Source organism: Astatotilapia calliptera, chromosome 3 (genome assembly GCF_900246225.1).
Source record: "Astatotilapia calliptera chromosome 3, fAstCal1.2, whole genome shotgun sequence".
Taxonomy (NCBI): domain Eukaryota; kingdom Metazoa; phylum Chordata; class Actinopteri; order Cichliformes; family Cichlidae; genus Astatotilapia; species Astatotilapia calliptera.
Window position 1 is genome coordinate 31,051,970 of NC_039304.1, and position 14,113 is coordinate 31,066,082.

The following is a 14,113-nucleotide window of genomic DNA, read 5'->3' on the forward strand; positions in this document are numbered from 1 at the left end:
CTGTGCTGTCACGTTCTTTTCAGAGGGAAGTGGCTTTGTTCTGGCAAACCTTCTAAGCAGGCCATACTTGTTTAGTCTTTTTGTAACTGCGCTGTTATGAGCTAACTGAGGCTCGTAAAGTCTAAGCTGCAGCTCTTGGGTTTTTTGCAGTTTCTCTGAGCATTGAGCGATCTGACCTTGGGGTGTTTTTACTGGGACATGTTCCTGGGAAGATTGTGACAGCACATAGCTGGCTAACAGGGCTGCTGTCTGACAAGACTTCGCTCTAGGAGGACTAAGTTGATACAGGTGGATGAGATTAAACACATAATTATTTGATTTTTCAAAACAATATTTTGCATCAAATGTCTGAAATGTCAAAATAAAGACTGATGGAAGGACCAATTAAAATGAGGTTGGAAAACAACATGCCTTCAACATAAGACTGAGAGTGTGGTATAAAGAAAACCCAAGGTATAGTTTCCTCTCTGCTGGAAGAAATACAGAAGAATTCCAAAAAATAATAATAAAATAAAACAGAAACGCCCTCAAACATAAACAATGAGTAGAAATTTAGCCATTCAGCAGCACTTCATCTCTGTACATGAATGACTTTTGGACATCGAACCACACATTCATCATTCCCCGCCTTTAATGTGCCTCACTCTTCTCTGAATGTTTCTCCCATCCGGTTTTCACCCACATCCCCTCTATCTCCCCTTCATCCTCTCATACATCACACTCAATCCATCCAGGCTAGTTCATAAATACAGCCAGAAAATAAATGGATGGAGCGCAAACTGACAGCACATGATTAAGGTCCATTTCTAAAAATGGACGAATTAAGACAGAAAGTCTCTCTTTTTTTTTTTTTAAGAGGCTGGCAGCAGTCTGTTTTGTAAAAACTACAAAACATGCTTTGAACAAGAATCACGGGCCTCTGGGGTCAAATATCTTAGGAGACATGTGCCAAGATAACTGAACAAGAAGTACAAAAACACAACAGCATTTCATATAGCGTGATGCAAAAGGGAACGAGAGGATTTCCTTCCTTTCGAAGTGAAATATTAGGAATTAATCACACACATACCTGCAGAGTATCAGCAAACAGGACAATGAGGTTCTTCAGATCCAGCACCAGGTCAGGGTCGTCACAGTATGACTAAGGAAACAGGAGGGAGGGGTGTGTCTGTGTCATTTCAGACTTTTGTGGAAACATGCATTTCGTATTTAATGAGTGTGTGTGATTCGCCTCACAGAGTGCGTCCTCAGGGCAGCGACTATTTTGGACAGCGCCAACTCCCAGAGCTCCTCTACGTATGCTCTGTTGACCAAACCCTGTGTGGTGTGCAGGACGTGATCCTCCACAACAAAGAAGCTGCAAGCGAGGAGAACAGAGAGACAGATGGAATTACTTAGGCAGTTTGGTAAATATACCTAATCACGCTCCTGCCAAAAGTAAGAGGAGGAGAACAATACCACTCCTGCTGGAGCCAGGACATGGTTAGCTTAGCTTTGCATAAATACTGAGTGCCGGGCTATGTCCAAATCCACCTAGCTCACTGAAGCGCACTAATTTGCATGTTATATTACAGTTCAATATGCACAAAAACCAGGAGGTTAGGTGCCAGAGTGTTTCTACCATTACTATCCAAGAAATAGCTTGGCCTGAAACCTCCAGCGCAACAGCAAATTGTCCTTGTTACACTTCAGATTTTGTACAAATTAAATAAATGAGATATAACTTGAAAAATATTTGAGTAGGAGTCTTTCCTGGATTCAAATTGGATTTGTCTTAGGTGCACTTTGGAAGGGATATACAAACAGATTTAAAGGGACAGTCCACCCGTAAATCAGATTCACATATTTGGCAGAATACTGAGCTGCAGTGACATTTATCCTTTAGACTGCTCTGGAGTTGGCTGCCCAGTTTCTGATATATGTGCTGTAGAGAAGTCTGCCTCCTCTTGAATGTTACAGAACTGAATTGTGCTTTCTGTTTAGTCCCCTACGCACCACAAAAAAAAAACAAAAAAAAAAAAAAACACCTAAAATCTTAGCAGCAATGTCACAAATCAAAGCCAGTGATACAAAACCTTCCGTTGTTCTAATCCCTTTTTTCAGGAGCTACTTTCCTTCTGTTCAACTAGACCTGAAAACCAGTGGAAACATGCAACTGGCAAAACACTGAAGCAGCTAACAGGAGATGCCACTAATGTTTACGTGCCATTTCTTACAGATTTTGTTGCGGCAAATCAAATATGACAGTTAAAAGAAGTTGACTTGTTACTATTGAGAACAACGTCTTTATAAAGAAGACTAAACATGAAACATGTTCAGCCTGGTCAAGATGCTGCGTCTCATAAAAGTCATAATGAAATTCTAGTACTAGTTTCTTTTGATAAGGTATACAGCGATTCTCTTCGGATGGAATACGGCAGCACACGGTGTTCTAGGTTATCCTGTAGACGGCGAAGACAACGACGACGGAAAAAGATGAAAAGAAAAAAAAAAGAAACAAGACAAGGACGAGTTAAGCAGCTGGAGACTAAGCAGATGAAGAAGAAAAAAAGGCCAAGAAGACAACAAAGATAAAGAAGAAAGCAAGAAAAAAACTACTTGTGGGAGATGGCAACAAGTCCAGCTGTGTGTTAGCTGTACTCAGACTCGTTGGTAAGAAAGTCTTGGAGGATCGAGGGATACTGATTCTAATACTGCCTCTTGCAAATATAACAGTACTGTCATGTTTTCCGGACCAAGGTTAGAAATACTTTCACATAAGCGAAGCAGTTAAAAGACCAGGATCTAGATTAGGTTTCACTTTATTAATCCATCTGCTGCTCTTGACAATAACTGTATTTTCCATCATGTCAAACAGAGAAATGTGAAATCTGGTTTTCATAAAAATAAAGCTGCTGATCTTTTCTATGACAAATGGTTTTCTTTGGTTCATCTTTCTCTTTATGATCCATTTTTTTTCTACAAGATGTTTTTGTGGAAAACAATCCTTAAAATCAGCTGCAAAGTGAATTAAAAATAATTAGGCAATAGGAACGCAAATGAAAACATGTTTCTGGACTGCAGAGGAAGGGACTGTTCAGAGATATCCCCAATCTCAAATAAAAGACAAACACTTGTGTGGCTTATTTTCACCCTGAGAGTACTTTGGGATGGTTCGAGTCAATTCTGACAACTTTTCCAGAAGAGCTGCCATGTTTCTCTGATTTAAAATCATTTGCAAGTGCAAATGACAGCCAGGCAAACGGCGCATTCGCCCAGCCAGGCGTGCGAGGATGCTGATATCTGAGCACAGCAACAAACCCGTCAGTCACACGTTGTGCTGCTGTCTTGAAATGATGCCTGTGTGAAACGGATCAAATCGCCTGCAAAGTGACTTTGGTTTACATCCACTCACAACACGTCTAACTCAAACCAGTGCCCACCGAGCATTGCCAGGCCACAATGAGCCGCACTGCGGTCGGATCAGTGGCCCGGCTATGCATGGTTACTTTTCTCTTTGCTATTACTGAAGGGAATAAATATGATGAGATTCACTCAACAGATTTTTACTTTTTCCAGCTTTTTCTTCATGTAAGAAACTAAAAGATTTGTGCACTTTTTTTATGGAAGACCAAGCAGCATCTTCTACCTGTTTGTACCACAGTGGAACAAAGCACAAATTTCCCTACAAATCCAACTCATTGAGAAAGAATAACTGTAACTTAAAAAATTGTTGATATGTTGATACAGAACAGCTTCACATTTGAGAAGCTTTGCTTTTCATTTGATTTACATATATGTTGGATTTATGCTTTAAAAGCATCAACCAGAAAACACTTTGGTACAAATTCTGATTTTAAATGTACCACATCCATGAAAGTGATTTAACCTGATTTAGACACGCAATTATTAGGTCAATCCAACTTACATATTAGATTTTTTTATCCCGTCCTATGGACAACTTTCTCCAAGCATCTATCTCTGCAGACTAACATTAACCCAGGGCCAAACTGTTCATACTGAATAAGGTTGCAGGTCGCTTAACATTTGCTATGGTGTCTCCACATCTAACACACATGCTCAGTTTGAACCTGTTTGAATCTGTGAAGAGAATCTGCCAAGTCTGAAGTTCATCAGTGACCTGCACAGATCCCACTCAATGACTTGAGGACCATCATGGAGTCCAATTATGAACGTTTGGTGACACATGAACGTGAGTAGCACTGGAGGGTATTCTGCTGTACAGTTGTAAAGCTGTTGGCTCATCAGTGAACGGTATCATTTTCAAATGGATGAGCCGAGCGCCTCAGCTCTCTAATGAGTGTCTCCTGGAGGCAGCCATTTATATTGTGAGAAATCTTCAGTTAGTAAGTTGGAAGACAAACATGGCGTGATGAAGATTTTTAAAAATAAATTTTGATGTCATTTAATGCATCCATTTAATCTTTTTTGTTGTTGTTATTTTGGCAGTTTCAGCCCCCATAAGTTTCCTCATATAAACACGCACAGTTACTAATTAAACATATATAATAACTCTGGTTTTGTGGGCATGCACAACTATTACATAAAAAAAATAAATGCAGATATTAAAGGAAGCCTTAGTTGGAGTTATTTTGAAGTGTTTAATGTCAACAGAGAGCGCAGATGAAAGAATATTAGGGTGGGAGACATGGATGAAGAAGCACTAGTGGATAACAGACAAAGGATGGCACTTTCCAGCACTTCAGATGGGAATAACAGACCTGAGGGTGAGTGCATGAGTCTGAGCTGATGTCCAGTGTTTATAGAAGCGTCTGCTCCAGCAAGACAGACAGAAGGAATAACAGCAACACGCCAACCGCCATCACACACACACTATCAATCCTCACTGCTGCGTGCATGTGAGGGAGAACGAGCGGACGTGTGTGTAGACGCAACATAGAAGTGGGACGGAGTGACGGATGAGAGGACAGTAAAGAAAAGGTGGAGGATGGGGTGTGAGTGGGGAAAAAAGGGGGGCAGGAATAACAGCAGGAGAGGAGGGAGATGAAAAGATGTCAAATGGTCACAAGTCACTCAGAAGAAATGAAATGAGGTGCTGTTAAATGCTGAATGTTTGCTTTCACTCAAACGTTCCTCTGCCAAGGTACACAGAAATCTCACAATGAGCGGGCGGATGGTCGGTCGGTGGAAATCTGTTATGAGCCATTTTGAAAATATTTACAACTATTTCTAAACAGACGTTTTCATTCTGACCTTTTGGCAAAAGTTCACTTTCAATTAGGGTGAAATTAAAGAAGGAAATTAGAAAAACTTCAAGGAGTAGGAAATAAATAAAAGTGGGCGGACGAACTTACCCAACAATCTGATTGAAGTACCGCCGGTATCCCTCCAGAGTTTCATGCTAGAAATAAATAACAACACAAAGGCCAAACAGAGGGAGAAACAGGGAGTTACTAATAATGTGAAAATATACAGATATCAGAATAACAGGAAACAAACTTATACCAGATTACTCAAATATATGCATCTAAATTCTTTGTTTTATGCATTAGCAACATCTGTTCATCATTTTCAAGTGGCAGAGACATTGACTGTAATTCTATGTGAGGTTGTCGTATTTTTCATCATAACAATTTTGTCCAACCACTGTTTATCTGCTTGTTTACAGGATAAAGGGTGCAGGCTTTATAATAGAGTCCTGCAACAGGAGGGTAATTACATTTAATTTCAGTGTATTTAATGTTCGCCTTCAAAATAAAAGCTGCAAATCTTGAAACACTCCCGTTGTAGCAGTAAGGCAAAAGCTTTACTTTGAAGGTGAATGTTCTCAGTTTCTGGTTTGTGTTGCACTTTCTGCAGTTTCATTTCGTTGGGCGAGTATTTGCCTTTTGTTCTCAACACTAAACAAACTCATCAGTCCTCAGTTTATTGTGTTTCTGTGATCTTTCTACCTTAAGCCCAATTTTAAGGTGTCCAAAACAATCATGAGAAGGTTTCCTTTGCAGCACCATATACCTTTTTTTTTTTTTTTTTTTTACCAGTAGAAAGCCAGCCACCACAGGCCAACATGTCGGGGTATACATCGGTGGTTGCCAGGGGTCACTAGCCAGTCTAGGCCTGTGTGACTGAGGCCTTGGCTGTTCAAACAGCTTGAGAGTGTGTGTGTGTGCAGGGCTAGGGTGGAGTCAGTGTAGTTAGGAGTGTGTGGACATAACAGTGCATCGAATAACACACAAAGTGAGGGTGCGGAGTCATACCATGTTAGAGTGGGGCTGCAGTACGAGACGGGCCTGTTTCCTCCTTTGCTTTCTGTAGTAGTTCTCAAACACATCACGCAAACCCTAAAAACACAAACTGGAGGTAAGACCGGCTGCAGGGATGGACTGCAAGTACAGCCTGTGAAGCGCCAACAACACAAGCATACAACCCAGTGTTTCAGGTTAATCGAGGTTGGTAGACAACAGGGGAAGAACTCATGTAATGAGGTACAAAATCAAAAGGGTAGACCCACACGAGGATGGAGAAGGTCATGTTAGTGCATACGTGAGTAAGAGGGAGATAGGGAAGCTGCCTTTGATGGCTGGCTAGCGTCACCGCTCAGACATCAAACTAAAACGTACCCACGCAAGAGACACAGAATCGGCTGTCTAAACTTGACCATCTCGTATCTGTTCCTCCCATTACACTGAAGCTCTCTCGCCCTTATCTCTGTTGTGCTAAGATAGACCACAAGTCTCTCTCTCTCTTTCTCTCACACACACACGTATCCAGATCCCACAGTAACCGGTGAGCTCAGAGATAAAGGCCCAGGAGTGGGCAGATAACATGACAAGCTCCCTGAGCTACTGACCAGACCAGCGCACGTATATCTACCCAGCTGACGTTGCTGTTGTAGGAGGTCAGATACAGGAATAAAAATACACCACAAACACAAAAACACCACTGTTTTACCAACTTTGACATTTGACAGCTTCAAAAATAAATGAATACACTTTGTCTTTAATTATGACAACACAACTGCTCTGTTGGGAACATAGGGTGCCAGCATTCAAGTAGAAGTCACTTTGATATGCTCATGACAAAAAGCAACAGCATCACCAGGCAGTATAATATGCTCCATCGTAAAACAGCTCGGTCAGCACCGACCCAAATGCCACAGAGCATCTATTGGATACCCTGGAACAACTCCAGTCCTCGAGGCCTAACCCCACTGCCAATCACCTGGTCCCAGAAAACACAGACCGAGTGTGTGCTGTGTTCATGCTAGCCCTCCATCTGGGATCAGACAAACGATGTTGAAGGCGTCCCGCCTCACGGTACAGTTTCTTTTGAGAAATATGAAATTTGTACATTCAGAAATTACATTTATGTTCATGTTCCCTGCAGTCCATTGCCTCAGTTATTTAAAGAGATTGGAATTTAATAATCAATACCATGATTAGCTTCCAACGTTATACTTTAACCAATTCTCTAATGCTGCAGCCACATTAGTTGTGATCTCATCATCTTTGAAACGGCTGCAACAACTGCCACCTTCAATCCGATTGCAGTGCATCATGACGGCAATGAAATGGCGACAAGAGTCAGTCTGCTGTTAGTTTCTGATTGGATGTGCCACTGCCTTAAAAGTAGCAATTAAAATGGTCGCCACAATTACCTGCGATCAGTCGCCAAATATGAATATAATACGATGGGCGTCATATTTTGACTCTAGTGTCTCTGAGCCATAAAGGACAGTTTCCTTTCTCGCTTTCTCGTCTGTTGCCCTTTTGTATTTCTAAGGTTTGCAAACAACCTTGTCCTTCATGCTTTATCTGTCCGCGCTCCTTTTCAAAACTTAAATAAAGAAAAAAAGAATATCAACAAAAAAGTATTTGTTAAAAAAAATTAAGATCTAAAGTGCTGTATGTGGATTTTGGCATCATGCTCAGCTACACTCTTTAGTCGTTCCCTTGATTAAACCGTGCCCTTTGAAAACAAAGATACCAACAAAACAATGTGGTGAATGGTAGAAATACAGCTCTCCCTGGTAGTGTGTCAGAACTAGGTTGAGCTTGTTTGGAGGTGACAAAACTGTTTTTTAATTCCCAGTTTGACCCTCAGTGGAACAATGTGTATTCAACAAATGAGAGGCATCAAACCGCTGTGAACTCTGCATTATACAGCGCTCGCTGTCCCTGAGAGAGCGTGAGCACGGGGTGAGAAACACGGGCTGAGATCAGCACGAGTGTTTGTGCGACAATATAACATCACCAGAGAAGGTGAGGAGAGATAAACGAAACAGAGAGGAGCTGAAAGAGAGAAGAACACCAGCAGGCGGAGCCAGCAGAGAATCAAAGAAAGAACGGATCAGACAGCACGAGGATCAGACGTGAATAAATTACAACAACATGAACCCGACAAAAACCTGCTAACAAAGAAAGACAAATGTTTCTAGTAACTGCTCACAGACTATTTATGTTCATGGCACCAGCTTTCTTCTGATTGGCTGCCCCACACAAACATAGGGTGTGAGGAACTGGTGGGTGGGGCTTGTCTACTCCTGCGCTCCATACTGTCTGAGATGACCATACTGAGAATGTACCTGTTCACACACCAACTTCATTATGTGAATCTTAGTTTTATATGCACATCCGCCAATCAGCAGTGTAATTACAACAAAACAGTATAACAAGCCGGTTCCCCTCTTAAATAAACGACTACAGTCTCCCACTGGAGTGAGCGTGACTGAGCATAAGTGTTCCACCTTTACTGAAGTAAACACATCTGCTTGCTAAAGGTCAAGAAGTCAGTCTTTTTTCACCTTTTTGATCTCTTTATAGACATTTTCCTCCACTATAGCCCAACATCCCATCACCTGACCCCTTTATTTGAAACTTCAGCCCATGTTTATTATAAGCATCCAACAATAAGAGTGTTTACATGAAATAGACTTTTCATTTCTTTTTAAGTCTTTGAAAACACTGTTTGATTTCTAGTCTCAGTCACTAGTTTTATATCATATTCAATACAAAAAAAATTCATTTAGCAAATGTATAGCTCTTATCACACATTGCCCTCTACGCCCCTGTCTCCCTTTAAGAAAGGTAAAGAAGAACGATTTTGCAACTTTACATCTCTGGCAGGTTTTTCCAAACCGGAGGGGTAAGAAAGAAGGTAATGAAGCTTCAGCAATCTGTGAGAGTGACCGAGTCGGACCGCAATTGTTGGAGAGAGGCTAACTTCCACCGTGTGACCTGTGTGATTGCCAATCGGCGCTCAGAGGTTGAAGACGTTGCATGCTCAACCTCCACAACTATCTGGTGGCACCAGCGTAGGTAGTAGGGCTGAGCATGTGACCCAAATGCTGTGAGGCTATTGCAGAGGCCTGGATGTTTTGATGCGTGCAACAGCTTTCCTGTCAACTCAGAACTGTCCTGTCAAAATAAAGGCTAAAAAGTCCAGAAAAAAATGCTTCAATCTCCAAGCAGCTACATGTTTTTCCTAGTTGGAAAAGGGATGCTCGACTATTTTTACTTTATTTAAGAAAAACAAGCTGAGAAGGAGCAGAAGTAGTTGGTTAGAAGCAAGGGAACTTTCAAAATAAAAGACCTACTAGACGAATTGCCTGTATATGTTAATGCTCTCTAAAAAAATGTTTTTTTTAAAGACTCAAGGATCTGTTAGAGCAGCTGCTTTGTTCCAGCTGTCGTGCTGTAGCTCAGAGTTCCCAGTCTGACCAGTTTGATGGACTGGCTGCTACCGCCGCTCACCTCGCCTCTCCTTCCCCTCGTCTCTGCCCGACATGCTGGGCTTTAGGCCCGTGTTTACATCCATCGCAGCTCTGCCCACATTTGTCAACGTGCGGTACGTGTGCGAGTGTAACAAAGGAGTATTGTTCGGGCTCGCCGCTGCTCCACAGCGGGTGGAAAATTGTGGGCCTTAAAGGTGGAAAAGGGAAAGCGGGGAGAAGAGTGGACGGGGGGGGGGGGGTTGGTCTTGATTGCAAATGGGATTCTACGTCCAGGTTTGCTACAAAAATAAATGAAAGTTCTACAAGCGTGTGCCTGTGGAAGTACGAGACATTCTCAAACATTTAACAATCAGACTGTGTGTGTGTGTGTGTGTGTGTGTGTGTGTGTGTGTGTGTGTGTGTGGGGGGGGGGGGGGGGGTTATTTTCTGATATTAAATCCACATCTCCACCCGACAGCTTGTCATTCAAAGCGCCGCAGCACAGCTTATTTTAACACACAAAACAGTTCGAGTGTGTCTGTTTAATCTTGTGTCCTTTCTGCATTTTAATAGAAACGCAAACAAAATCTCAAATGGCAGCAGCAGCAGGAGGAGAAGGAGGGGGAACATAAATGACTAAGAGTGTGTGACCCCAAAGGTTCAGGGGTCAATCCTTTCAACACCTTCCCGAGCAGCAGCGTGCTCCTTTCCTCCCCCCTTTCTCCTTCATCTCGAGTGCTTCATTCCTCCTCTCTCATCCATCCTCCCCTCTCTCGTCTCGCTGCATTTTCACCCTCGTCTTCCTGTTTTTGCCCTTTTAACCTCCCCGTGACCTCCCTCTGCTCCCTACTCTCTGCAACAGCTTATCTCCAATCAGCTGATTGAGGCCTCAGCAACATACAGCAGGGCTGGTTCAAGTGCTGCTGAGGCTCTAATGACTGAGATTTGTGGAAAATTCTTATTTCCTTCCACTTTTCACTCCTCCTGCTTAGCCTCCACATCTCAATGCTCCCTTCTTCCCTTCCTGTGACCCCCGCTCTTCTCATAACCTTCCTCTCTGATTGCCTCTTCCACATCATTAAGGGTTCAGTTCAGCTTTAAGGGGTCAGTAAGATGAGAAAGATCACCATATGGTAGTTCTCCTCCCTCCCCACGGACCAATAACACCTCACCTGTTACTTGATTCAACCAATCAGATGCTGACCACTCCCTCTAGAAGCAGTATATTTTATTTTGGTTTGGGGAATTTATTGAGCTATTTATGCCACAGATCCACTTTATTGTACTATTCTACCATTATTTATTTTGTTGTATTTTTTGAAATTTACCTATACTTCCTACATGTGCTGTACTTTCTCCATCTTCCAATATATACATCATCCTTCTGCCTCTCTAACTCCGTCTCCAAATCCATCAAGTTGTCCTTCAGTTGTACTCATGTCTTGTTCATTCTGTTCACTTGGAGTGAAGATCTTGGCATCTTGACCTCTCATCTTTTTGCCAGTGCCACAGTCTCCAAATCATACATCACAGCAGGAACGATGATACCATCCTGTAAAAAATAGCAGCAAATCACCCCTTACACTCTTCTCTACCCATTCCACCCTGCCAGCACTCTCTTCTTCATCTCTCTTGTGGACTGTTCCTTGATTTGCATGGCTGACCCCAGCTATTTAATCTTAATCTCTTAATCCACCCCCCCCCCACCACCACTTGGAAAGCTCAGCTCGGTGCCATACATGAGTGGTTCTTACACCTAGCTCATTCTTCACTGGGTCACTGATATCTTTCATTTTTACTTTATACACAGTTATTCATATTTTTTCCCACATGTGGTTACATCATTACAGAAACTGTAGATCGGTAGTACAGCACTTCATGCAAATACACTTTTCCTAACCTTGTCATATACACACCAGGGCCAAAACACACAAATCTGTCCTACACGGTGGCTCGGGCAGCCACTGATGGGTGATGTGATTTAACGTGACGATCGAAAAAAAAAATAAATTGCTAATTATGTTTATACAGCCCTGCAACAAAAAATAAATGACAGATTTATGGACCTATCCAGCTCAAAATACACGAACCAGTCTGTATACATATACATTTTAAAAATGTATGTAGAGTAAAAAAAACCTGCAGCAGTCCACTTGGCTTCGCTATTGTGCTACATTATATATTTTATAAATTTTTTCATGACGTTTCCTTCTTTCCTTCTGCTGCAGGTTTTTCCTTAAAAGGGCCCTAAAAAACCAAGTTTTTAGAACTGTAATCTTTTCTTTAAGGGGACATGCAGTGTTTTAAGTTAAATGAGCTTCACACAAACATTTAAAGCCAGAAAATAAAGTGTTTGTGTGTTTATACTTTCTCCACCCACGTCGTCACCTGTCTAAACCTTCTGTGACCTCTCTCTCTTTGTTTCTCCTCCACCATCGTGCCCTGCTTAACCTTTCTTTAACCTCAGCCTTGCTTTTCTACTCCCTCCCTCACTCTTTTGCCCGTTCACTTTCTCCTTCCTGTCATGCACTTCCTGTCCCCCTGTCATACCCCGACCCTCTGGCTGTGCTGGCCTGATAACGTCCCCTACAAAGTCCTACAAACTCACAAATGCAAACAAACGCACACTCACACAGAGAACCCTAATGCACAGCTAACCCATTCGTGGCACCTCCACCCATGTCACTTTCACTCTAAGTGAGACGAGACACGCGAGTTCTCTCTGCAGTCTGGTTGGAGCGAAGCCAGGCTCGAGCTGGAGGCCCCGTCGTACCGAAGTCGTTTACCCCCTCTGTGCCAGGTCACCCTCAGAGCTGGGCACAAGCAGATTCTGACATTTAAGCAAAAGAAGCGGGCCTCCTCATTATCGCTGGCTGTTGTAGGCGATGAAGAGGATGCTGCTGCAAACCACTGAGCAGGGCTGAACGATGTCAACAATCACATCTCATGAATATGAGAAATAAATGAGCCAAACATGATATTTGGAGGCTCTATCATGTTTTGGAGCTATGCTTCAGTCAGTGGTGTAAAATATAAAGAAATGAAAGTAGGTTTAATACTTTTGCACAATATGATGAGCTGGACACAGGGTAGGAAAAAAAGGAGAAAATTCAGCCCCGATCTCATGAGGCCAAGCACTGCTGGTCTGCCTCTGGTGACAGAGTCAAAGCTGACTGTCACATGGCACTGACACTCTGGAGTCAAAGGCAGCTGTTAATAATCCTTCTCGAGCTTCATCTGCAGAACCTGTGTAGGTTTGACCTCCTTTATGTGGACGCTGTGGACCAAAAGCTTCCTTTTAGTCATCTCAGCTCGAGCTGAACTAAACAGCTAGTAGATTTAAGCTTTTAGGGAACAACGTGAGCCCAGCGCTCCAAAGGAAAGGAGTGAACTTTGTAACCAAAGCAGAGCAGCAAAGCATCTTGTTTTCATAAAGCTAATACCATAAATCACCCAGCCCTGATGTAGGCAGAACAAAGTCAGTACAAAGGATGCAACAAACAACATTGTTACTTCAGTCAATCACATGCACAGGAAATACAGGCAGATACACCTTTACGAGCTGATCAGAAAGGAGTTGCGGCTTCACTTAAGCTGGAAAACTGAAGCGCTCATGGATGGAGGAAAGAAACAGCTCTGCATCTTTGATTTGAGACAAAAAAAAAAAAAGAGCACAGAAGAAATAAAACAGAAAATGAGAAAATGAACTCACCAGCACAGTGTAGATATGCAGACAGCGGTAAACTGGAGAGAAATCCACCAAGTCCTGAGCTCCTGGGACCTGCAGGGGGAAACAATTTGCACAGTTCACATGTTCAGTTCATAAACTGCAATCAACCAGCCCGTCTTCAGTTTTCTTTTACAAGTTTTGGCAACACCTGTTTTGGTTAAAGCCAAGCAAAGTAAAACCAAACCTGAGATTCTAACCAGAGAGAGACAAATATGGCAACGAGGGGCAAGACAGAGACAAATGATTGTGTTTGTGAAACAGACGAGGGAAATGCGAACGGCAAGAATAAAACAGGCCGCGTCCCTAATAATGAACAGCCTCCAACCTCAATAATAATAATAATAATAATAATAATAATAATGGATTGGATTGGATTTATATAGCGCTTTTCAAGGCACCCAAAGCGCTTTACAATGCCACTATTCATTCACTCACTGGTGGAGGCAGCTACGGTTGTAGCCACAGCTGCCCTGGGGCAGACTGACAGAAGCGAAGCTGCCATATCGCGCCATCGGCCCCTCTGGCCAACACCAGTAGGCAAGTAGGGTAAAGTGTCTTGCCCAAGGACACAACGACCAGGACAGAGAGCCCAGGGATCGAACCGGCGACCTTCCAGTTACAGATGCGATTCCCAACCCCCTGAGCCACGGTCGCCCGTAAAATAAAACTTAAATGGCAGAGCAAAAAAATGAAGTGGTTACCAGGCTGCA

General features: G+C 42.6%; 1 protein-coding gene across 5 annotated transcripts in view; it reads right to left on the bottom strand.

The window, feature by feature from the left end:
- The window catches only part of exoc6b (exocyst complex component 6B), a 130,417-nt gene that overhangs the window by 69,743 nt on the left and 46,561 nt on the right, over nucleotides 1-14,113 (bottom strand). For all 5 annotated transcript variants that reach the window (XM_026162784.1, XM_026162787.1, XM_026162786.1 and 2 more), the window contains exons 8-12: nucleotides 13,386-13,454; nucleotides 6,219-6,302; nucleotides 5,316-5,362; nucleotides 1,237-1,357; nucleotides 1,070-1,141 (exon numbers count right to left, since the gene is read on the bottom strand). In XM_026162784.1, coding sequence (XP_026018569.1) covers nucleotides 1,070-1,141; nucleotides 1,237-1,357; nucleotides 5,316-5,362; nucleotides 6,219-6,302; nucleotides 13,386-13,454 — 393 coding nt within the window. The remainder of the gene's footprint in view (nucleotides 1-1,069; nucleotides 1,142-1,236; nucleotides 1,358-5,315; nucleotides 5,363-6,218; nucleotides 6,303-13,385; nucleotides 13,455-14,113) is intronic.